The sequence below is a fragment of the Herpailurus yagouaroundi genome, unplaced genomic scaffold (genome assembly GCF_014898765.1).
Source record: "Herpailurus yagouaroundi ecotype Mexico unplaced genomic scaffold, PumYag 141, whole genome shotgun sequence".
Taxonomy (NCBI): domain Eukaryota; kingdom Metazoa; phylum Chordata; class Mammalia; order Carnivora; family Felidae; genus Herpailurus; species Herpailurus yagouaroundi.
This window is the reverse complement of record NW_024412396.1, coordinates 49,371,698-49,397,321: the sequence shown is the minus strand read 5'-3', so window position 1 is coordinate 49,397,321 and position 25,624 is coordinate 49,371,698. Positions and strand designations below refer to the sequence as shown.

General features: G+C 41.6%; 1 protein-coding gene across 1 annotated transcript in view; it reads left to right on the top strand.

Moving 5' to 3' along the window:
* The window catches only part of TMED10 (transmembrane p24 trafficking protein 10), a 40,089-nt gene extending 14,629 nt beyond the window's left edge, over positions 1-25,460 (top strand). Inside the window, exons 2-5 of the mRNA XM_040477745.1 lie at positions 5,057-5,168; positions 10,124-10,197; positions 23,716-23,842; positions 24,244-25,460. Of these exons, the coding sequence (XP_040333679.1) occupies positions 5,057-5,168; positions 10,124-10,197; positions 23,716-23,842; positions 24,244-24,365 (435 nt within the window). The 3' untranslated portion in view covers positions 24,366-25,460. The remainder of the gene's footprint in view (positions 1-5,056; positions 5,169-10,123; positions 10,198-23,715; positions 23,843-24,243) is intronic.
* The last annotated feature ends 164 nt before the right edge of the window (positions 25,461-25,624 follow it).

Sequence of the window (25,624 nt, the reverse complement as noted above, 5' to 3'; positions counted from 1 at the left end):
TTAATTCATTTTGCAAAATACCCGATGAAGGATTTTGCTAGTGACTTAATCTACACTCTTTTTATCACCTAGCTCAAGCTCCTGTCCTTAAATTAGTAAATTTTTTTGAAAAACCTTCTTAATATCTTTTTTTTTTTAAGTTTATTTATTTTTGAGACAGAGACAGAGCATGAACGGGGGAGGAGCAGAGAGAGAGGGAGACACAGAATTGGAAGCAGGCTCCAGGCTCTGAGCCATCAGCCCAGAGCCCGACGTGGGGCTCGAACTCATGAACCGTGAGATCGTGACCTGAGCTGAAGTCGGACACTCAACCGACTGAGCCACCCAGGCGCCCCAAACCTTCTTAATATCTTAAGAGATAAAAGAGATCATAAGCCAAGCACAATTAAATTGGGTTGTTTTTCCTAGGTCAGTGTTTTTCCTAGGTTTTTCCTAGGAAAGACCTGGCCTCTTTCCTTGCCTGACTGTGGAGATGATGGCATCTGTGGTGACTGTTCAGTCCTGCATTTTTTTTTTTTAATGTTTATTTATTTTTTGAGAGAGACAGAGTGTGAGCAAGGGAGGGGCAGAGAGAGAGGGAGACACAGAATCTTAAGCAGGTTCCAGGCTCTGGGCTGTCAGTACCAAGCCTGACATGGCCTTGAACTCCCGAACCACGAGATCATGACCTGAGCCAAAGTCAGATTCTTAACTGACTGAGCCACCCAGGCGCCCCAGTGCTGCGTTCTTGATGCTTATTCCTTGCTGTCCTCTACTGGTTTCATTTACATTAAACATTTCTAGTAGCCTGTATTCCTTTCCTACTGCCTTAAGAATTAAATTAGGGGTGCTTGCCTGGCTCAGTCGGTAGAATGTACGACTCTTGATCCCGGGGTTGTAATTTCGAGCCCCATGTTGGGTGTGGAGATTACATAAAAATAAAATCTTTAAAAAAAATTTTTTTTAATGTTTATTTGTTTTTGAGAGAGAGACAGAGCACGAGCAGGGAGGAGCAGAGAGAGAAGGAGGCACAGGAATCCAAAGCAGGCTCCAGGCTCCCAGCTGTCAGCACGGAGCCTGATGCGGGGCTCGAACTCACGAACCATGAGATCATGACCTGAGCTGAAGTCAGATGCTCAACCGACTGAGCCACTCAGGTGCCCTGTAAAATAAAATCTTTAAAGAGAAAAAGGAATTAAACTAGTGTAAGCAAATCTGGAAGCTTGTTTTTATCCAAGTAAGCCTTAGAAAAGTTCCACATTTTCTGCAACTTTATTCATAGGAGCCAAACTAAGCTAGAGTTTTTTCATCAGCTTGGAATGTGAAAATCTGTTATTCCCGCAGTCATTCTTTCTGAACTTCCTCCTTGCTCTTAAAAGTATTGTCGTTGTGCATTTGGGAGCTAGGGAGCAGGGACATACGAGTGCCTAATGGGTGACAGATCCTGAAGAAAGGGAGAATAACACATTGCTGTCACATTGGTGACTACACATTGGGAGTTGAATAGTTCCCAGACCAATTTTTGCCCTATAATACGTGTGTATTCAAGGTTCTAAAGTAGTCTTTTCTAAAGCCTTTTCTTTTAGCTGATTGAGAAAAAGTATCACATGAACAGGAGGCCTTTAGGAATCTTCAGGGCTAAGTATTCCCTTCTCCTTGCAGATTATATAGTTATTGCTGCTTCAGGACCTCTACCTTGCGGCTGCCTGCTAGTCCCTCCAAGATGAAGAATGCAGACTGAACAGTGCAGTGCTCACTTGAGAGGACTCTTACGCATTCTGATTTGCACGGACCCAGAGAATCTATCACATTCTGTTTCTTAGTCTTTCTTATCATCTGTGCATTCCATTCTTTCACACGTTCCTTTTGTGGGGAAGCAACATGGAATGGAGGAAGAACATGGATTTTCCACTACTTCAAATGCACATACAGAATTTATTAACTCTGTGATAAACAGGCTACTAGGTTTCCTTGTCATTAAAATGGGGATAATAAGACGGGCCTCTCTGGGATTGTTGTGAAAATTTAATAAATATTATGTATGAAGTTTATAGCATAATTCCTTAATCCCTGTATCCTTCCAAAAACAGTTGCAGAACCTCAAGCCTAGATCACTTACTACTTTTCTTTGTTCCTACATCCTGGTTGCTAAGTGTTGCCACTTAGAAATCCATGGCCCATGATCTCAGCTGAGACCTCCATGCTTCCCAGCAATGCTTTCATGTGATTTTAGCCACCTTTTTTCTTGTCCAGTGCAGAGGTCAGAAATTGTTGGCCCAGAAGAACTTGGTTCCCTAGACCTCTTTTGTTTGGCCTTGACATAGTTTTTCATATGTTGGGATTGGCTGTAAAGATCTAAAATTTAGGAGATTTCAACTAAAAGTTAAAATGTCTAGCTTCTTTTGAAAAAATTGAATGATCTGAAAACCCAGCATGACATGGCAGTCATTGGTTTCTCCCTTGAGACCGGTGTATCTTCTCATCTTGCCAAATTGTCTACCACCTTGTGGACTGACGCCCGTGCGATTTACTTAGGTTGCTCAGTTGATCCTGGGAGGCTTTGACTTTTTGGTCTTGTCCTATGACCTCTTCCTCCTTAAAATCCCTCAGATCCATCCCCTTCTCCCCATCATTCCTAGCCTGGAGTGCTGGAATAGTGTCCTAACCCATCTTCTTATCTCTAGCACTGTCCCCTCTTGAGTCTGTCTTCATGGTATTACCAGGTTCATCTTTCTAAATTGCAAACTGAATCATCACTCTCCTGTTTCAAATTCTTCATTGCCTTTCCACTTGTACAAATGAAGTTTAAACTCCTTAGCATGCTGTTGCATTTCTTTTTTTTTTTTTTTTTTAAGTTTATAATTATTTTGAGAGAGAGAGTACATCTGGGCAAGTTGGGGAGGGGCAGAAAGAGGGGGAGAGAGAATCCCAGGCGGGCTCTGCATGGCTCAAACTTACCAACCATGAGATCATGACCTGAGCCAAAACCAAGAATCCGACGTTTAACTGCCTGAGCCACCCCGGTGCCCCTGGTGTTGCATTTCTACATGATCTGGCCACTACCTCTCCAGCCACTTAACCTCTCTGTGCCTTGGTTTCCTGCTATTGAACATGAGAGAAATAATAGTTCTTATCTATAGTGTTATAATAAAGATTAAATTTAAAATGCATATAAAGCACTTAGCATAGTACTCAACATTTAATAAGTGCTTAGTAAATACTAGTTATTAGTATTATGATGGTACTATATATATATTTTTTTTTCAGTCTTCATATTTGCTATTTCTTCTACCCTGAATGTTCTTACACCCCTATTTTTCCCTTTTTAACGAAAATTTTTTTCATGTTTGTTTATTTTTGAGAGAAAGATAGCATGAGCAGAGGAGGGGCCTAGAGAGAGGGAGATGTAGAATCTGAAGCAGGCTCCAGGCTCTGAGCTGTCAGCACAGAGCCTAACGCAGGGATCGAACTCACAAACTGCGAGATCATGACCTGAGCCCAAGTCGGATGCTTAACCGACTGAACCACCCAGGCACCCCCCTCCCCATTTTCCCCTTAATTGCAGCTTATCCTATGGGACTTAGCTCACATGTCACCTTCTCTACAGTATATTCCCTGAACCTCCATATCCTTTGGCACATGTACTTACCTCTAGTAGTGCAGTTTTCACGTTATAGTGAAGTCTCATTTCTTATTCGTCTCCTCATTTAGACTTTTAAGCCCTTTGAAGATAAGAACTGTCTTACACATCCCATCCCTGTATCCTGAATGACCAGTGCAGATCTAAGCATTGACAAATTAATGATCAACATCATTCATGGCAGAAGATACTTGATTAATATTACTACTGTTAATTCTTAGGGAATTGAGAAGATGTGCCCTAAAACCTTTTATTCAGCCCTCATTTTAATTTTTTTTTAATGTTTTCTTCTCTATGTGTGCCTTTTTCCTTCTCTTTTTGCATCAGTGTCCCATTTCCATTCTCTGCTCCCTACTGCCTCTCCATCAGAGTTTGTTTTACAGAAGAGATGTGTTCTTATATGTCTTTTGTCGTGTATTCTTTTGGTAATTGTCTGCTTTGTTTTTGTGACATATCTCTTTCTAGATAATGATACTGGCATACATTTTATAAGGTGAACTTTTGCTGATAAACCCAATCTATATCAACTGTATCAGCTTTTAGGTTTGGTAAGACTTTTTTTTTTTAAGTTTATTTATTTTGAGAGAGAATGTGCAAGTGGGGGTAGGGGGTAGACAGAGAGGAGCCCAATGTGGGCTCAATATCATGAATCGTTGAGATCATGACCTGAGCCAAAATCAAGAGTCGGATGCTTAACCAACTGAGCCACCCAGGTGCCCTAGGGTATGGTAAGACATTCTATAGCAGCAACATGTTTTAGCCATCAGTGTGGATACTGTTTGAATGAATAAAATTTGCTATATTTGGGTTTCATCTTCTTTTTTTTTTTTTGTAAGTTTGTTTATTTTGAGAGAGACGGAGACAGTGTGAGTGGGGAAGGGGCAGAGAGAGAGGGAGAGAGAGAATCCCAAGCAGGTTCCGCACTGCCAGCGCAGAGCCCCGTGTGGAGCTCAAATCCACAAAACCATGAGATCATGACCTGAGCCAAAAGCAAGAGGTGGACACTTAGCTCATTGAGCTACCTAGGCGCCCCTGGGTTTCATCTTCTAATCCAGTTCTTGTCTTTAGGAATGGAGTGAATATAGTCATCATAATGGGAAATAGCAACTGTCTTTTTTTTTTTTTTTTTTTTAATGTTTATTTATTTTTGAGAGAGCAGAGACAGAATGCGAGTGGGTTGGGGCAGAGGGAGAGGGAGGCACAGAATCCGAAGCAGGCTCCAGGCTCTGAGCTGTCAGCACAGAGCCCGACGTGGGGCTCGAACTCACGAGCTGTGAGATCATGACCTGAGCCGAAGTCGGACGCTCAACTGACTGAGCCACCCAGGCGCCCATCAACTGTCTTTTATAGACAGTGTTTCTTTCCATTTCTCCGGTTTCTGTAAGTTCTCTTCCCCAGTGTTATTTTCTTCCTCCTCTTACTTACTTTTTCTTTTAGATCACAGATTCTGCTGGTCATATTCTGTACTCCAAGGAAGATGCAACCAAGGGGAAATTTGCCTTTACCACTGAAGATTATGACATGTTTGAAGTGTGTTTTGAGAGCAAGGGTAAGTAATCAGAGTGTTTTTCCCTGAGTTAAGTGTCTTCTCTCAAATTAGAGCATGAACTTTCTCTCCTGGGCCAGCAGGAAGAGGAAATGGAAACTGCATTTGCTTATATATGTCTTTCACACATATAAGTGAAAGTTGGCTAATCAGCCGAGTTCTTCATGTCGTGGAGTAGGCATTTCTTGAATGATGTGACATTTGGTTTGAATGATAGAGTTGAATTTCGTAGAGATGCTAGAAAACAGTACATTTATATGCTAGTGACACATTTTCTAAGGGATTAGAAATAAGGTCTGTCTGACAATATATAGCAAAGTTAGAAATATTTTTGGTCTCAAGAGCATTTCCCTAGTTCTATCTTGCTATGGATTCTTCTGTGCATCTCAAGGCTAAGATCCTATCCTTAGTACCTTTTAGACTAATTACGTGATGGCTTCTGTGCTCTGTAATGGGTTAAAATAAAAGGCAGATTCCTTTTCACTCTGCATTTGTTAGCTTCAAGGACTCTAGATTCTAAAAGCTGTATGCATTTGTATTTGGTACATTAATTGGGACCCTTTGGGGTGACAGGACATAAAAACAAAACTCAAGCTGCCTTGACTCTCTGAACTGGGAAGTCTGCAGTGTGGTGCTCACCTCAGGCACAGCTGGTTCTTGGGGTTTTAACAGTATCATTGGAATTCCACCTCTCTCTTAGTGCTTCCTTTCCTTGCCTCCATTTAATTTTATTCTCAGGCTTTCTCTGTATAGTAACAAAAGGACTCCTGGCAGTTTTACATTTGTAGAATATTCAGAACAAATGATCCTAGAAGAGCAAGCTCCTTTGCCAAGAGTGGCAGTAGATTCTCGGGAGTGGCAGATCAACCACCTGCTTTTGACAATTAACCAAGAATTGATTCCCTTGATCTAAAGTTGGTCAGTTTACCCTAAAAGCTAAGGGAGTTTGCCTGAAGTAAATGGAATAATAGATTAAAAATAAAAAAATAAAGGATTTTAATGGTGATTTCATGACTGATATCCTTCTGTCTGCTCCCAGCTGTGCCAGTTCCAGGATGTCTCAACAGTATTCTAGACATTTCCACATAGTTTTGCCACTCTTATCTCAAAACCAAGATGTCTAAAACGTCTAGAGGCTGTATTCATGAGCCTCTCTTCCAAATGAATTCCTCTCGCTTACCACTGTTCCCACTACCCTTCCAGTTACTTGGGCTCACATTTGGAAATCATTTTTTCCTTTGTCAGCCTATCATTGAGTTCTGCTTATACTTCTTTCAAAATATCTTCTGTATCTGTCACCACACAATCTGAACTCTAATCTTTTAAATCCTGGATTGTGTCATTAGGCTCCAGATATCCCTGCTCTTAATATATCCAAATACTGCTACCAGATTTGTCTCCTAAAACACATATTTCATCATGTCAGTCCTTTTTCAAAAGCTGTCCCTGCTCTGTAGTGGTAGTAATGTTCCTATGCTATAGAGTGAAACCCAGAATCATAGAATTTTTGAGCTAGAAGAGATTTTAGGCATCCTGGCATTCAACAGTCTTTATATTCTTGCCCTAGCCTTGCCTTCCGCTGCTCATCAGTCCCAGCAGGTCTAGTTTGCTCTACCCTCTAAACACATCACATACATTCATTTGCTGGAATGCTCTCTTCCAATAAAAGCATGAGTTTACCTTAGCTTACCTCCCTCAACCATTCTAGCCTGCTCAGTTTCTCAGTCGGTTGATTCATATAACACATCATTTATTAAGTGCCCTTACATGCCAAGCGCTGTTTCAAATGTTGGGGATACAGCAGTGAATAAAACCAGTTCTGTTCTCATGGAGCTTACATTTTCATTGACGCAAATAGACAGTAAACAAGTAAATATAAATCAGGTAGTAATGAGGACTTTGGAGAAAGAGCCAAATGCCTTGAGATGCTTAGCATACCTCAGAAACAGCAAGGAGGTTAATGTGGCTTCCTCTAAATAGTGTATCACTCACTGATGAGATCATTTAGGCATTTTTGAATATGTATGAATATATACATCACACAGCTTTGTGTTATTTAAATGTCTCCTGTATGTCTGTCTTACATTTCCAATTTTCAACTCTTTGAAGGTAGAACTTATCTTTTATTCTGAGTGTTTTATGTGCTGATGCTGTGCATAGAGATGCCCAGGAACTAGTTTTTAAGATATATATGTATGAGGCACCTGGGTGGCTCAGTAGGTTAAATGCCCAACTTCAGTTTAGGTCATGATCTCACAGTTCAGTTTGTGAGTTCAAGCCCTGCATCAGGCTCTGTGCTGGCAGCTCAGAGCCTGGAACCTATTCAGATGCTCTGTCTCGCTCTCTCTCTACCCCTCCCCCACTTGTACTCTGTCCCTCTCTCAAAAAATAAGCATTAAAACATTTTTTCATAAAAATTATGTATCTATATGCATAAATGTATACATATATACAGTATAGTCCCCACTCAGTTTCCAGTTTCATTTGTTTTGATATGGCAGTGTGATAACTTGTAGTCTTTGGAGCCCCTTTTAAAAGATTGTTCATTTGGGGGCACCTGGGTGGCTCAGTCGGTTAGGCAGCCAACTCTTGGTTTCCGCTCAGGTCATGATCTCACGGTTTGTGGGATCGAGCCCTGCCTCGGGTTCTGTGCTGACAGCTTGGAGTCTGCTTGGGATCCTCTCTCTCCCCCTCTCTCTCTCTCTGCCCCTCCTCCACTCATGCTCTCTCTTGCACTCTTGCTCGAAATAAATAAACATTAAAAAAAAAGTAAGTTTAAAAAAAAAGATTGTCCATTTGACAGAGAAATGCAGAGAAGGTTTTGTTCTTGTTCTTCGTTTGTTTTGTTTTATTTTGTTTTGTTTTTACAAAGGGGACCCTTTAGGGCCACGATGTCAGCTACGGGGATAAGTTGGCTGGTCTCTACAAGAGACTATATGGTCTGGACTGAAACAGCCAGAGGTCTGTGGTTTTGTGGTTTCACTTGTGTTTGAATAATGCTTAATGCTGTGCTGTGGCAACAGAGAGGTGGTGGAAAGAGTCTATTAGGAAGAGAGTATCTTGATCATTGGACCAGGTGGGGTTGTGAGCTGATTCAGTTACATAACTTTTTAAATGAGGAAGGAGAATCAAAAATCTGCACTGCATCTCTTATGGGCCAATGTTATGATCAGGATTATACATGGGATTTGGGGAAAGATCTATACCTCTCTGGGTGCCACTGTTTTTGTTTTGTTTTGTTTTGGAGACTTACTGGTTTAATGCTCAAAAGGCATCTGTGACTTGTCTTAGTTTCTTATTAGTCCTACCTGTGTAGTCTTATTTCTGTGGCTTTCAAGTGATCTTTCTAATCTATCCAAAAGAACTTCTTTACTGTCTTTTAAACCTGCCATACTCATTTCAGTATCTCAACCTTTGCCCATACTTTGCCCTCTGCCTAGAGTACTCTGTCCTTGCCTTCAGGTGCTTTCTCTTTAGTGAAGTCTGTCCACAACTATTGCCTTCCCTTCTCTAACCTTTATTTCATGGCTGAGATTATCTGAACTGGGTTTTTTGGGTTTTTTTTGGCTTTTTAATGTATTTATTATTGAGAGAGTGTGTGCATGGGGGGGGGGGGGGCCCAGAGAGAGGGAGAGAGAGAATCCCAAGCAGGCTCTGTGCTGTCAGTGCAGAGCTGACACAGGGCTCGATCTCACAAACTGTGAGATCATGACCTAAGCTGAAGTCAAGAGTCAGATGCTTAACTGACTAAGCCACCCAGGTGCCCCTGAACTGTTTTTTTTTTTTTTTCTTAAAGTTTTATACTGCTTTGCATTTTCACTGTAGTTGTTATGCATATACATGTCTCAGATTCCCGTGGAATTATTTGAAGGCAGAGATTGTAATTCAGTACAGTCCTAGCACCTAGTGAGTTCTTACTGAGTAGTTATTGAGTTGACTTTTGTCCATATCAGAAACCTCCAGTGTTCAGGCAGCAGAGGGTACAGTACCATTCTCTCTGGCTTATAGTCTCAAGAACCCCAATGCTTAAGTGGCATTGTTTCCCTAAACTCCTGATTTCATGCAGGCAGCTTCTTATTTTATAAATAATTTGGTGAATTGATGAATTCCAGGGGATTGGGGCCGAGCAGTTGCCTGCGACTCTGAGTCTTTTCCTCTCTCCTACCTGATGATTTAAGTTTAAATTCCTTTTTGATCAAGCTGAATCAGTTTACTTTTTCTAATACGAGCATAGTTCTGTTGGCCCTGCTATGCCAAACAGACAGTTCTCTAAGAAGCATCCCTGAGAATTGTACTCTTATTTACAAGTATTTTTCTTGGGCTCTTCTCTTTTAAGTGTTTTGTGCGTCCTATATAACATTTTATTAGCCTACTGAAGTGGCCTTCCATTGACCAAAATGTTCAAATTAATGTGGAATATTAGCTAGATCCTGTATTGTTTTCAGTACTCATGTTTATATTAAGTAAATTCAAGCTTAGCATATACCCATTAATCTTTTTTTTTTTTTTTTTTTTTTTTTTTTCCAAAAATTGACAGGCCGTTTCAGATGTGGAAGTGTACCTTTTCAGTCTGAGTTGGTGCCCGCTACCTATTGGCTACTCAATTTTATACTTTTTGACTTGAGTTTTATTTCCTAATCTGGTAAAGTCCGTATGTCATCCCTTCTGCTCTCCTGTTCCTCTGTAGTGCCAGCTGCAGTGGCTTATGTCCTGCCTGCTCAGAGATGTTTGCCAGCAGCATATTCTCACTGCTTTCCGCCACCCCGCACAGATCGAGGCTTTGTCTGGAATGCTTGTGATTTTAGCCAGAGCCAGGAATTTTCTGCAGCTGAGTAGGGGGAGGAGTCGCGGCTGTTTCCCTCTATTGAGAGGGTAGGGGTTAGAGAGAGGGAGGGGGGTGGGTGACTTCCCGGAATTTTAAATATTCTACACAATGAAGCTTTTGATTTCTCTCTCAGGAACAGGGCGGATACCTGATCAGCTCGTGATTCTAGACATGAAGCACGGAGTGGAGGCGAAAAATTACGAAGAGGTACGTCCTGCTGGAACAGCCAGAGGAGGCAGTAGCGTGCCGGCTGTGAGGTTTCTGTGACCTCGTCAGGCCGACCGGCTGTGCTTTGCCCAGAAGGCTTTTGTTTTCTCATCAATCATGTGACAACCAGCTACAGTCTTACTGATGCGAGAAGTTGTATTAATAGCCTTGAACAGTAATTCTGGCTGTGCCATCAGCCAAATGACTGAACCAGCTATCCCATAGAAATGTTGACGTGATAAAACACTCAGGCGTATGCCATTAGCACTCTTGAGACAGAAACCCAGATGTATATCTGTAATTTTTTTTTAAGTTTATTTATTTTGAGAGAGAGAGCAAGAGCCGGGGAGGGGCGAGAGAGACGGGGAGAGAGAGACCGAGACCCAAGCGGGCTCCACGCTGTTAGTACAGACCCTGACACGGAACTCAGACTCACAAACCTGTGAGATCATGACCTGAGCCAAAACCAAGAGCTAGATACCTAACCAACCGTGCCCCTGTCATTTATTTTTTATTTTGGGAGAGAGCGAGCAGAGGAGGGGGAGAGAGAGAATCCCAAGTTGACTCCGTGCCGTCAGCACAGGGCCCGACGTGAGCAGGATGCTTAACCAGTTGAACCACCCAGGCGCCCCTATATTTGTAATTATTAAAATTACAGACTTCATTTATATGTTCAAGATTAAGAAAAGCAATGTGTTTTTAATTCCTGAGGATTTTACTCCAGATGGACAGCTCTATGTATGTGTGTGTGTGTGTGTGTGTGTGTGTGTGTGTGTGTGTGTATCTATATATATATATATGTATCTAGGACATGGATTCAGTGCTGTTTAGACATGAACAACTGTGCTGACTTTGAGAAACACCATAATCAAAAGTAGCTTATAGTTAATAACACAATTTCAGTCTTTTATGAAAAGGAGCACGATGGTAGGAAAAACTGCAATAGACTGGAGAGCTTGATAACGAATAAATATTTTTGCTGACAGGTAGTATTATAGGGAATAAAAACTGGCATTTATTTGGGTGGTATGGAGGTGGGGGTGTGCATAGAATAAAGGTAAGGGAACTGAGCTTTTTCATCTATTATGATGGCACAGAATGGTTCTTTAAGTGAAGAGCACCTTTTAAAAACCTCAAGGACTATATAAGAGTGGAGGATTGGCTTTTATAGAAAGTTAAGAGTATTTTTACCCAAATCTGGGGCGCCTGGGTGGCTCAGTCGGTTAAGCGTCCGACTTCGGCTCAGGTCATGATCTCGCAGTCCGTGAGTTCGAGCCCCGCGTCGGGCTCTGTGCTGACCGCTCAGAGCCTGGAGCCTGTTTCAGATTCTGTGTCTCCCTCTCTCTCTGACCCTCCCCCCCGTTCATGCTCTGTCTCTCTCTGTCTCAAAAATAAATAAACGTTAAAAAAAAAAAAATTTTTTTTAAAAAGAGTATTTTTACCCAAATCAGAGTCTTTTTACTGAGGGCATGAAGAAGAGGTGGGGTACAGGAAATAAATTGGTTTTAAAGACTGTAGACTCAATATTAACAAAGAAAAGTGTATTTAAGAGAATATTCTAGGGGCGCCTGGGTGGCGCAGTCGGTTGAGCGTCCGACTTCAGCCAGGTCACGATCTCACTGTCTGTGAGTTCGAGCCCCGCGTCGGGCTCTGGGCTGATGGCTCAGAGCCTGGAGCCTGTTTCTGATTCTGTATCTCCCTCTCTCTCTGCCCCTCCCCCGTTCATGCTCTGTCTCTCTCTGTCCCAAAAATAAATAAACGTTGAAAAAAAAAATTAAAAATAAAAAAAAAAAAAAAAGAATATTCTAGGACTGATGGAACTAGAGAAGTTGCTCTGCCTTTGGCCAGGACCTGGAAGCAAAATATCCTGGAATGGAATCAGGTTGGAAGTGACTGGCTGGCTCTGCAACAGGAAGGAGTAGTACAACAGCTGCAGCAGGTTTTTCCTCTTTTTCCTAGTTCAGATGTCCAATCGAACAAAACCAGGCTGAGTTATGTGTAGGTGATAAACGGGAGCAGTGATGCAGTGGTGAATGGAAGACCGTTCCCAGTAGAGACATTAATTTGCTTGTTACCATGTCTAAACTAGTTTAAAGTTGATGTTGTTTGTTTTTTTAACGTTTATTTATTTTTGAGACAGGGACAGAGCATGAATGGGGGGTGGTCAGAGAGAGAAGGAGACACAGAATCTGAAACAGGCTTCAGGCTCTGAGCTGTCAGCACAGACCCTGACTCGGGGCTCGAACTCACAGACTACGAGATCATGACCTGAGCTGAAGTCGGACGCTCAACTCGCTCAACTGACTGAGCCACCCAGGCGCCCCATAAAGTTGTTGTTTTTTTTAAACATTTATTCATTTTTAAGAGATGGAGCTTGAGCGGGGGAGGGGCAGTGAGGGAGGGAGACACACAATCCCAAGCAGGCTCCAGGCTCCAAGCTGTCAGCACAGAGCCCAACGCGGGGCTCAAACTCACAGACTGTGAGATCATGACCTGAGCCAAAGTCGGACGCTCAACCGACTTGAGCCACCCAGGCACCCCTAACCTAGTTTAGTTAAAAGAAATAAAGCAAGAGAGCCTCTTTATTTGGTGAACTGAAGAGTAAGTTGAAAAAATCCTTTTAAACTTTGAGGGTTCAGAAGAATCTTAATTATGTTTAAATATGATACTGTATGTTAAAATGGTGTTACAAGGTATAAAAGAGAAAAATGCTGTTGCAGTTATTATGAGGTGGAAGAACAGGTAAAGTGATTTTCAGTTTTTGATTACTGCCTCACTATCCTCAACTTCAGACCGTTCTCTCAGCCAGGTTCCTTTAAGTTCCTACTGTGTACAATTTGAGCTGTTGTAACTTTTCCTCCTAATATGATGGCTGTCATTAAGTGGTATACATTAAATAATAGGGCATTTGGAGACGTTAGACATCATTTCCCCCTCTAAAACAGAGACTATTATTTGTGAGTTTACATATATATAAAATGATGTGGATATCACTGTAACAGGACATTTTGGAACTCCTATTCCTCCTGGAATTTCAACCATCCTTGGACTTTGTTGACATTGGGGAAGGGCCTTTATCTTTCCTGACCTTTTGCTTAACCCAAGAGGGGAATCCCTACCCGAAAGGAAACCACAGCACTTCCTTTGCCTGCTTCCTGCTTTGGAAGCCTGGCATGTCCTAAGCATTTCATTACGCACATGGTTACAACACAGCTCTAAATTCTGTTTCTTAAGCAAGTAACTCTTATTACTACTTTCTTCGGCGCTCTTACCACCCCCCCCCCACACCCCCCCCCCCACCACAAAAAAAAGCAAACCAAACTGAGAGGAGAAGTGGTTATGACACAGGCCAAAGACTAGCCCTTTTCTCAGTCAATGGCTAGGTTCCCTTGAATCTTGCTTAGAAATAGCTGTTACTTGTCTCTCGGCAAATGCCTGTGACAAGAACATGAATAATAGAAGCACTTGTTCTCTGGTTAATTACCAGAGAGCATTGAGCATATGTAGAGGTTTTGAGGCATTTAATTTCAGGCCCTTGAGGTAATGGAGAGCTTTTATCTCCAGAGGATTTGGGCCTGTTGGCATAAGTGTTTAGCTTTGGGGAAGTGGCACATTTCTTTAATTTTTTTTCACATGCAGAACATCTTTCCCTCGCAGCTGTGGGCTTCATGACTCTGAAGTCCCTCGTGGTTTTGTAAAGTTCAATAGTAGTCAGTGGTTCGATAGCTGGGCAGAGTACCACAATACCTACTAAATTGTTACAGAGGATTTACTTAATTAGCGCATGTGGAATTGCTGTGTCAATAATAGAAATGTAAGGTGATGCTATTTGGAAGCTAGAATGGTTGTCCTATTGTAAAGAAGCATAGAGCCTTGAACTTTGAATTCTTTAAAGAGTTCGGAATGCTATCTCCTCAAAAATAAAGCACTTTTGATTCCCTCTGTTGAATTTTAAGGACCTCTCACCACAGTGTCTTTTGCCCATGAAGGGGGCATCTTTTTAGAGTCAGTATGTGAATCGAGCCGTTTTTTGTTTTGGTTTTTTTTTTTAGTGTTTATTTTTGAGAGAGAGCATGAGCAGGGGACGATGGGCGGGGGAGGTGGCAGGGCGGGGAGACAATGGATCGCAAAGGGGCTCTGCTGACAGCAGAGAGCCTGAATAAAGGGGCTCGAACTCATGAACTGTATGAGATTCTGACCTGAGCCAGAGTCTGATGTTCAACTGACTGAGCCACCCAGGCGCCCCGAGCCAATTTTTTTTTTTTTTTTTTTTGAGTTTGTGGTCTGTGAACTAGAGCAGCTGTTTATGAGGACTTAATTGTCTAATCCTGCAGTTGTGGAAATGACGGCAATCACTGTCTCACAAAGAAGGAGCTATGTGACATATCCTCTAACTCTGGGGCTGTGTATGTCCCTTCTTTCTTTCTTTTTTTTTTTAAATGGGGCCCCAGATGCAACATGGGGCTTGAACTCATGACCCGGAGGTTAAGAGTCGCGTGCGCGAATGATTGAGCCAGGCAGGCGTGTGTATGTCCTATCTTGATGTGGATGTCAGCATTTTCAGTACAACTAAAATCCTGTTTTGCATGTGGGTTCTATTAGTATGTCATTTGCTATCAACATGTACACCAGAAACACAATTGCCCTTGTTGGAGCAACAGCTGAAGACTTTTCAGAAGTTCTACTTTTCTGAATGCCCTCGGGAAGGAGGAACTCTGGTTCTGCATACTGGATCCAAAATCCCTTTCTGACATAAGTTAAATGAAATAACATGGGTAAGGAACGTGACACATAGTTGGTCAGTTCAGCAGATTTTGGCTCCCTTCTCCTGCCCTTTCTGGAAATTGAATATGACAGAGTAAATAGGATCATGCTAAATTTCGCTTAGCCCTAAGATTGGCAGTATTATCTGGCCTTATTTTGGCACATTGTTGACCTTTTGAGCTTCTGTGAAGAGGTCTGCGATTCACATACCTCCCTACACAAGTAGACTTGTCCTTGGTTATATAGGTCGGCCTTCTTTATCTTAATTGTGCTCGATTAGATGGTCTCCACTGTTACTGCTCTGCTTCTAAAATTTGGGGGGTTGTGGAGGTAACTGCAGTTTGACTGAATTTGGCTTACCACACCAAGCTTCTCTTGACTCTCTGTGCTCCACCAGGAAAACAATCCAGGGATTCTCTGGAGGCGGGTTTGTTTCACATGTCTGTTTTAAGAAGCAGTTTCTCAGAGTTAACACCTTTTCTTGGGGCAATTACATGTAACTCGCAACTCTAGATTCAAATCCTCGTTAGACGAGGGGAAGATTTGGATATGGCCTAAGAAGGATAATTTCAGCCGTTTTGGAAAGTGTATGTATGCAGGGAAAGGCTTTATAACTTGTAGTTTTCCAAGCATTACCTACCACTACAAAGGAGAGTGAAAGTGTGGTAGGGAGGACCTTCTCCTGGGCAGAGGGTGGAAGTAGATGTAGAATGTTCCTTAGAGGAAGCCCTTGCTTCAGGGGACCAACCGCACTTATTTTCTGCTATGAGAAAGTTGGCTTCTCTGAAGAAGGCGTGGAATGGACGTGCTATGCAAAGTATACATTGTATTCATTTCCTTGAGTTCAAGGGCCAAAGTAGTGTGGGGAAAGAGAGGTGCCTGGGTGGTGCTGCCGTCTTATTAAGTGTCTGACTCTTGGTTTCAGCTCAGGTCATGTCTCACAGTTTTGTGGGTTCGAGGCCCACATTGGGCTCTGTGCTGGCAGCATGGAGCCTGCTTGGGATTCTCTATTTCTCTCACACTTTCTCTCTCCCCTTTCCCTGCTCACCGCTGTCTCTGTCTTCCTCAAAAATAAATAAAACCTTTAAAAAAGTTTTTAGAAGGATAAAAATCAAAACTATGAATATGACAGTGTATGATTGAGTTAATTATGTGGCACAGTCTAAGTGCTATAGGATTTTAGGAAAGAAGGAATTGGTGTGGACAGAAATGGTTAAAAGGAAGCTTCGTGGTTAGGGCTTAAAACATAGGTAGGATTTGGATACACTGAATGAATGTGCTTTTGGAAGTCAAAAATACGGTTTTGCTTGCAGTTTACAGCAGAGCTTTGCGTCTTTTTTTTTTTTTTTTTTTTTTCTAATTTTTTAATGTTTATTTTTGAGAGGGAGAAAGAGTGTGAGTGGGGGAGGTGCAGAGAGAGAGGGAGACACAGAATCTGAAGCAGGTCCCAGGCTCCAAGCTGTCAGCACAGAGCCTGGACCGACTGAGCCACTCAGGGCCCCAGAACTTTGCAATTTTGATGCTGAATAAATGCTTCGGTGATCTTGGGTAGGGAATCAAGAGACCATGGTTCTGTTAGACTTGGTTTTCCATCTAAAAGACTGAGTGACCATGGAATCTTCAGTTTCTTGATTTGTAAAATGAGGTCCGTCTGTCTGTGGTGGCTCTTTGATTATTTAATGGCTAAATGCAGCCTACAAGGGGAATGCTTCCCTCTAGTGGAGAATGTATGGTACACAATATTGTCAAATAGGCTTTGCCTTTATCTAGCTGTTGACAAAATACACATCATCCTTTCAGCCTAGGAAGAGAGAAGTAGACTAGGATAGTGACCTGCCATCATGAAACATGTATAATTTCACATTCTTCTTTTTAAAAAAAATTTAATATTTATTTTTGAGAGAGACACACACACACACACACACACACACACACACGCACACACAGCACGAGCGGGGGAGGGGCAGACAGAGATGGGGAGACAATCCGAAGCAGGCTCCAGGCTCAGAGCTGTCAGCACAGAACTCGATGCAGAGCTCAAACTCAAGAACTCTGACATCATGACCTGAACCAAAGTCAGACGCGTAACTGACTGAGCCACCCAGGTGCTGCTATAATTTCACATTCTTGTAAACACTTTGAACCTTAAATCAGACTTTTATTTTATTTAAGTTTATTTATTTTTGACAGAGAAAGAGAGCATGAGCTAGGGAGGGGCAGGGAGAGAGGGAGACAGAATCCGAAGCAGGCTCCAGGCTCCGAGCTGTCAGCACAGAGCCTGATGCGGGGCTTGAACTCACGAACCTTGAGATCATGACCTGGGCTGAAGTCGGACGCTTAACCGACTGAGCCCCCCAGGCTCCCCAAATCAGACGTTTAAAAGAGCAGAACAACAGTCTGGGGATTTTGATAGAGGTTTTCTTACTAGCTTTTTGTGCCAACTATGAGAAAAGTCATGATAATACTCATTGAATACTTCATCCTAGGCAAGCAAAGAAGGTCTTCCTGAGAATAGTGATAATTTGCTTAAAAATTTTACTCTCTTAGTCTCTAAAAATGAGAATAATATCAGTATGAAACCAAGGAAGTTTGGCTGATAAATTGGACAACTTACCCAGATCCTTGAGGCCTAATATAGCTTGATCACTTCACCTTTGATCCAGAAAAAACTTAGTGTAGTCTGCTAGTTTCCTTCATCAGATTTTTAGTACCTACAGAGTAAAAATATAAACTCACACTTGGATTCCAATCTCAGCTCCACCAAGCTCTGAGAACTTGGGTGAGTTATTTAACACTCTGAACCTTAATTTCCTCATCTGAAGAATTTAGATATAATAATATCTCTAATACAGGGTTATCTCATACAGGGTTAGGAGGATTAAGCAAGATTACAAGGTATAAAATATGTACACATTCTAGATATATACCAGTAGGTCTGATTCATTATACAGCCTTCTTCATCCTCTTCCTCAGTTTAACTCCAGCCTGACTTTTGAACTTTGTGTTTGCTGTTAGCCACCACCCTCCCCCAGGCACGTATGTGTGTTGACGTGTGAGTGCACACACACATACACATCAGACTACCTGTGACTAGACAACTCATGGTCTCCTAAACATGGCTTGCAGTTTCCTCCCTCCAAGTTTTGGTGTGCAACTTCCCTGTAACCTTGAATGCCTTTCTATCTCATCTCTTTCAGAATCCTGCAGAATTCATGAGACTCGGTTCACTTGTTTCCTGTTAACCTTTCCTTTATCCTTCCAACTATGATTAATCATGTGCTACTTTCTTTCCTTTCCACTTTTTTTTTTAAGTTTTTTAGATTTATTTTTATTTTGAGAGAGTGTGACTGGGAAAGAGACAAGGACAGAGGGAGAGAGAATCCCAAGCAGGCTCTGCACTGTCAGTGCAGAGCCTGACGTGGGTCTCGATCTCACAAACCATGAGATCATGACCTGAACCCAGGCACACCCTTTTTTTTCCTCTTTACACTTTTAATGTGTACTTTTGTTGTAAAAGTTAATACATAATGCCTTATATTATGGTTATAGCTTTTTATATGAGCCTCTCTACTAGACCGTGAGCTTCTTAGGAACAGAGATCATCATTTATCTTGGTACCTTGCACATAGTAAGCATTGTTGTTAGGGTCTTAAAATGTTCTGTGTTTTTTTTTTTTTTTTAACAGCTTTTTACATTTTTTTAAATCTCTAAGTTTAGATTAAATGTAAATATATATCCATTCATATTGTTATTTACCATTGAGTATCCATGATGTGTTAGATGGTTGGAATAGCAAATTAGTTTTCAACATTGTTTTAATATCTTGGCAATTCTTTAAGTTTCCTAGATTTAAAAGTATCAAGAATTGGTATCAAGAATAAAGGTATTTAAAAAAAAAAGAATAAAGGTATTTATTAGGCAGGGATGTGTTTTAGGAAAAGAGACCTTCATCCTACTCATAGAAGGTCAAAACTAATCTACCAAAGTAAGGACAGGGTTGAGTAGGGATTTCATTGAGGAAATATCAACTTGGAAAATGGGAGTTGGGCTGTTTGGTTATGAATAGAGCTAAAGAGTCTGGAGTAGGACCTATACTAGAAGAGGAGTTGGGGAATTGAAGGAGTAAGTAAACAGTGGCCTGTATGCAGTATGGAATACTGTGCAGCAGTTAGGAAGAATGAGGTGAATCTATAAGCGCTGAAGTTTTTTGTTGTTTTTGTTTTTGGACTTATTTATTCATTTATTTATTTATTTTAACGTATGAAATTTATTGTCAAATTGGTTTCCATACAACACCCAGTGCTCATCCCAAAAGATGCCCTCTTCAATGCCCATCACCTACCCTCCCCGCCCTCCCCCCCCCCCCCTCCTCTCATCTTTTTTTTTTTTTTTTTTTAATTTTTTTTTTTCAACGTTTATTTATTTTGGGGACAGAGAGAGACAGAGCATGAACGGGGGAGGGGCAGAGAGAGAGGGAGACACAGAATCGGAAGCAGGCTCCTGGCTCTGAGCCATCAGCCCAGAGCCCGACGCGGGGCTCGAACTCACAGACCGTGAGATCGTGACCTGGCTGAAGTCGGACACTTAACCGACTGCGCCACCCAGGCGCCCCTGTTCTCAGTTTTTAAGAGTCTCTTATGCTTTGGCTCTCTCCTACTCTAACCTCTTTTTTTTTTTTTTCCTTCCCCTCCCCCATGGGTTTCTGTTAAGTTTCTCAGGATCCACATAAGAGTGAAAACATACGATATCTGTCTTTCTCTGTATGGCTTATTTCACTTAGCATCACACTCTCCAGTTCCATCCACGTTGCTACAAAGGGTCATATTTCGTTCTTTCTCATTGCCATGTAGTACTCCATTGTGTATATAAACCACAGTTATTTATCCATTCATCAGTTGATGGACATTTAGGCTTTTTCCACAATTTGGCTATTGTTGAGAGTGCTGCTATAAACATTGGGGTACAAGTGCCCCTCTGCATCAGCACTCCTGTATCCCTTGGGTAAATTCCTAGCAGTGCTATTGCTGGGTCATAGGGTAGGTCTATTTTTAATTTTTTGAGGAACCTCCACACTGTTTTCCAGAGCGGCTGCACCAGTTTGCATTCCCACCAACAGTGCAAGAGGGTTCCCGTTTCTCCACATCCTCTCCAGCATCTATAGTCTCCTGATTTGTTCATTTTGGCCACTCTGACTGGCGTGAGGTGATATCTGAGTGTGGTTTTGATTTGTATTTCCCTGATGAGGAGTGATGTTGAGCATCTTTTCATGTGCCTGTTGGCCATCTGGACGTCTTCTTTAGAGAAGTGTCTATTCATGGTTTCTGCCCCTTTCTTCACTGGATTATTTGTTTTTTGGGTGTGGAGTTTGGTGAGCTCTTTATAGATTTTGGATACTAGTCCTTTGTCCGATATATAAGCGCTGAAGTTTTTGGAAAGATCTTACTAAATGAGAAAAAGCAAGCCATAGAGCAACGTATACAGTATGATCCCATTTATAAGTATGTTTTTAATTACATGTTTGTGTGTACACTTATATGCATGCAAAAGCATAAATAGTGTGTTATCTTCTAACAAGGTCTAGATAGATATACACCAAGTCCACAACCATGGTTACCTCTGAGAAGGAATGTGTGGATGTGGGAATTGGGGAGCTAGCTGTGAAGGTGGGCTTTTTGTTTTTGTTCCCTTTGCTTCTGAATGGTTGAAATTTTTAGCAGGAGAACATGTTTATGTATTGCTTATACAACTGAAAAGTAAACAGAACACCAGAAATGAATCGGGAGCAGGATTTTTGGTCTACAGTGCACAAAGGCCATCCTCAGTACCAAATGTATTTTAATTCCATCACAGTCTTTCAGGTTTTGGGCTTTTGGCCTATTGTCATTTAATAAAAAAGGTAGGGAGGGTTAGAAGTTGTCTTCCAAATAATTTTTTAAAATAATACTTTCAGCTGGCAGAGGCACAGCCATAGTTTCACTTCCAGTTCCTTTTTGCACGTTTCCATTTAGAGAGCCTTATATCATTTATCGCTAAAGAAGTTTCATGCCATTGCTTTTATTCTGTCTCATTCAGGAAGCTTTGGAGGCGAAAGTATAGACCAGGAGGTAAACAGACTGAAGTTCAGCTTATGATAGGTCTCTTGTACTGGTATCTTTTTCCTGGGGAGTTCAGTTCCTTTGCTCTGTGGCTCTATATGAGATCAGTCAACTGATACATATTCTAGATTAATGGCAAAACTTGGCATTTGGGCATTCAGCTAGGAGAGTCTGCTGAATACATTAACTGACCTTTAGTTAAATGTTGTAGTCAGTTAGCGTTATTTTGTTTTGTAGCTGTCAGTCACACTAACCAACATTTTACAAATGTAAGAAAACATAAATCCAGTGAAAGAAAACAGGTGCATCATTACAAATTCATTGCATTTTATGTACTTTAAATATAAATCTAATTTTTATATCCCTATCTTAACAGCAGTTTCTAGTTTTATTTTTTAATTTTTATTTATTTCATATATGAAATTTATTGTCAGACTGGTTTCCATACAACACCCAGTGCTCATCCCAAAAGATGCCCTCTTCAATACCCATCACCTGCCCTCCCCTCTTCTAGTTTTATTTTTAAAAATATTCAGTGAGGAATCTAGATGAGCAGAGAACATAAGAACACCCTTAAACTCTTCCTGTTCATCTTATGTTAATTGCTGTTAACGTTAACAGGAAAAGAACAAAGAAGGTGAATTGGACAAAAGAGAAGAAAAAGTAGGGAGTTGTAGAGAGAACATATGGTAGATAGAGAGTAAAGAAGCAGATATAGGAAAAGAATATTTATTTATTTAAAGTTTGTGTAGAGAGAGCACACACGCAAGTGGGGAAGGGTAAGAGAGAGTCAGGTGGAGAGCGGTAATCCCAAGCAGGCGCTGCACCGTCAGCACAGCTCGACATGGGGCTCACAGACTGTGAGATTACGACCTGAGCCTAAATTGAGAATCAGGGGCACCTGGGTGGCTCTGTCGGTTGAGCATCCGACTTTGGCTCAGGTCATGATCTCACGGTCTGCAAGTTCAAGCCCCGCGTCGGGCTCTGTGCTGACAGCTCGGAGCCTGGAGCCTGCTTTGGATTCCGTGTCTCCCTCTCTCTCTGCACCTCCCCTGCTCATGCTGTCTCTCTCTCTCTCTCTCAAAAATAAATAAACATTAAAAAAAATGTTTAAATCAAGAATCAGACACTTAACCAACCGACTGAGCCACTCAGGTGCCCCAAGGAAAAGAAATTTTGAAGAATTCTCTACGTAGGAAAATTTTAAGTACAGCCTGGTATGTGAGTTTTAAGATCTGGAAAGCTCTGGTGATGTATCCCCATTTTAAAGCAATTCATAATCTAAGGTTGATAGGAAAAAACAAATAATGAAATCCTTTCTTTTATCGTATCTGCCTTTAGTTACTAGATGCTCTTGGAGGTTTCACAGTGGTCTAGGTTGAGAAAGGAAAACAATTCATTTCTCACATCCTTCATTCCTTAGCATACAAGGAAGTCCTTGGAGATTTCTTTTGATAACTGGCTGTGTAATTCTAAAAACCAAAGATGCAGTGTAATTTTTTTTGCAGCAGACCCAGGAGTCATCTGGGCTCTGGAGCTCTGATATAAACCTTAAAGCTCTTTTGGGATTTAAATGAGCAAACCAGAATTCTCTAATTTTGTAGTTTGAGTTATTATCTTAATGTTATAGTTACACATACTCTCATTCCTGTGCATTCCCTATTGGGAATTTGGATGGTTGTCTTTTAAATTAAATCACGTCTAATATCATGACTCTCCCACTTATTATGCTGATAATACTGTTTCTTGGACATGAGTGGAAGGGTAAAGTAAAATGCTTTATTAAAATCAGGAATCTCAGGAAAATGATATATTTTACTTGATAGCCTACCATATGATAGAACTTCTAAGGAGGTTTTAATCAAAATTAAAGTATAAAGAAAAGTCTGAAATGGAAACACATAAACAGTTCGTGGGGAAGGGCAAAAGATTTTAAAATATGTTAGGGGCACCTGGGTGGCTTAGTCAGTTAAGCATCTGACTCTTGGTTTTGGCTCAGGTCATGATCTCACAGTTTGTGGGTTTGTGCCCCGCATCGGGTTCTGCACTGATGGTACAGAGCCTGCCTGGGATTCTCTCTTCCGTCTTGTACCCCTCCCCCACTTGTGCAGGTGCTCTCTTCTCTCTCTCTCTCTCTCTCTCTCTCAAAAGTAAACAAACTTTAAAAAGTGAAATATGTTACAGTGATAACAGAAGGGATTTTAAGTTTTTGTTTTTGAAGATTTTATTTTTAAAATCTCTACACCCAATGTGGGGTCCAAACCCACAACCTCAAGATCGAGAGTCACATGCTCCACTGACTGAGTGAGCCAGCCAGGCACCCCCAGTTTGGTGAAACTTTTTGTTTGTTTATTTGTTTAAAGGAAATTCAGAACCCATTTTATTAATGTTCGCTTATTTTTGAGAGAGAGTGAGCAGGGGAGGGGCAGAGAGGGGGAACAGAGGATCTGAAGTGGGCTCTGCACTGACAACGTGGAACCCTACGTGGGGCTCGAACTCACAGACCATGACATCCTGACCTGAGCCGAAGTCAGACGCTCAACCAGCCGAGTCACCCAGGCGCTCCTTGGTGAAACTTTTTAAAAAACTCCTGTTGCCTTGTGTTCTAGACTAGAGTGGATTTTTCAAGGAGTGGGTTCATAATTCCTTTCTTTTCCAGATTGCCAAGGTTGAGAAACTCAAACCTTTAGAGGTGGAGCTCCGACGCCTAGAAGACCTCTCAGAATCCATCGTTAATGACTTTGCCTACATGAAGAAGCGAGAGGAGGAGATGCGAGATACCAATGGTGAGGGAGAGGCAGCTCTTGTTTGTTCATAAAGGCGCCAGACCTCTTTTCTCAGTTTTGCCAAATGGGGGTAGGGCTGGGCTGATGGGATGATCACTGACTTCAGAGCTGTTGCTTCTTAAGGTAAACGAGCTCGGTTCGATTTTCAAGGGGAAAGAAATTTCTTCTGTGATACGCAGTTAACCGTATTCTCAGCCTATTGTGTATCAAACCGATAGTGCTAATCTTTGTGATTTATAACATTTCTATATAGAACAGTGAAATTTTAAGAAAAACAATCCAGAATCCTACTGCCCGGCCTAGGGACTGAGTGGAGTTAATTAATTGCCTTTTCCCCCTGGCCACTGTTTAGTCTGCTGAACCTCACTTCATTTACACTTGTAACATTTCTGTTTTTTTAGAGTCAACAAATACTCGGGTCCTGTACTTCAGCATCTTTTCAATGTTCTGCCTCATTGGACTAGCCACCTGGCAGGTCTTCTACCTGCGTCGCTTTTTCAAGGCCAAGAAGTTGATTGAGTAATAAAGCCCAGTGTCCTCCCACCTGTATCTCAGCCAGCTGAACATCCCTGGGACGTGCCTCGCTTAAGGCATCCTGCTGACAGCACCATCAAGGCACATTGGAGCTTTCTTGCCAGAACTGATCTCTTTTGGTGTGGGAGGACATGGGTTACCACCTACACCCAATAAGTCAATGAGGGACTTCTTTTTAACTTCGTAGGATTTGGACTGGTTTTGCAACAATAGGACTATTATTAGAGTCACCTCTGACAAAAAATAGGGGTTACCTAGCTAATGCCAAAGCCAGCATTTGTACTGGGTTTCCTCATGTGCTATGTTTGAACCATGTTTTCTTTCCTTTTCCTACTTGCTCACCAGCTTGAGCTTCCACTCTAGTTCCTTCACCAAGGTATGTATGACCATGTTGAACTTGTTTCATTGATCATCCTCTTTGGATTTCTGTGTGAAAACACACTTAACTTTCTCTTGACCCTTAGCTGAAATGTGTAGGTAGCTTCTGGTGATACCCTTTCATAATTTTATGTCTCTTAAAAGGGTGATCAATGGGACACCTCATAGAGAGGAGCCTTGAACTGTAGATAACTCTTAAAGAAGACATCGTTTTAGAGAATTAAAATATTTGTGCTTAACTGCCTGAACCTTTTTCGTGTATTTACGTGTTTTTAGTTCTATGCAGTTTTGTCAGGTAGAGATTTGTGTGATCACCACTGCAAGATGCAGAACAGTCCAACTCTCGTATCCTTTGTACTACTACCCTTTTATAACCATGGCCACCTCCCTTCCTTACCCCAGAGCCCCACCTTCTGGCAACCACTGATCTGTTCTCTCTCTCTAATTTTGTCATTTCAAGAACATTTTATAAATGCAGTCATATAGCATGTAGCCTTCTGAGATTGGCTTTTTGGACTCAGCATAATTTCCTTGAAATCCATCCAAGTTGTTGCATGTTACCAGTAGCTTGCTCCTTTTTATTGCTCAGTAGTATTCCACGGTATGGATGTACCACAGTTTGTTTAACCATCCCCCCACCGAAGGACACTGGGGTTGTTGTCAGGTTTTGGCCATTTCTAATAAAGCTGCTGTGAACTTTCATGTACAGGATTTCATGTGAGCATAAATACTCATTTCTCTGGGATAAGTGCCCAAGAGGGCAATATGGTAAGCACGTGTTTATTTTTGTAAGAAACCATCCTACTCTTTTTCCAGAGTGACTGCCATTTTACCTTCCCACCAGCAATGTGTGACCAATCCATTTTCTCC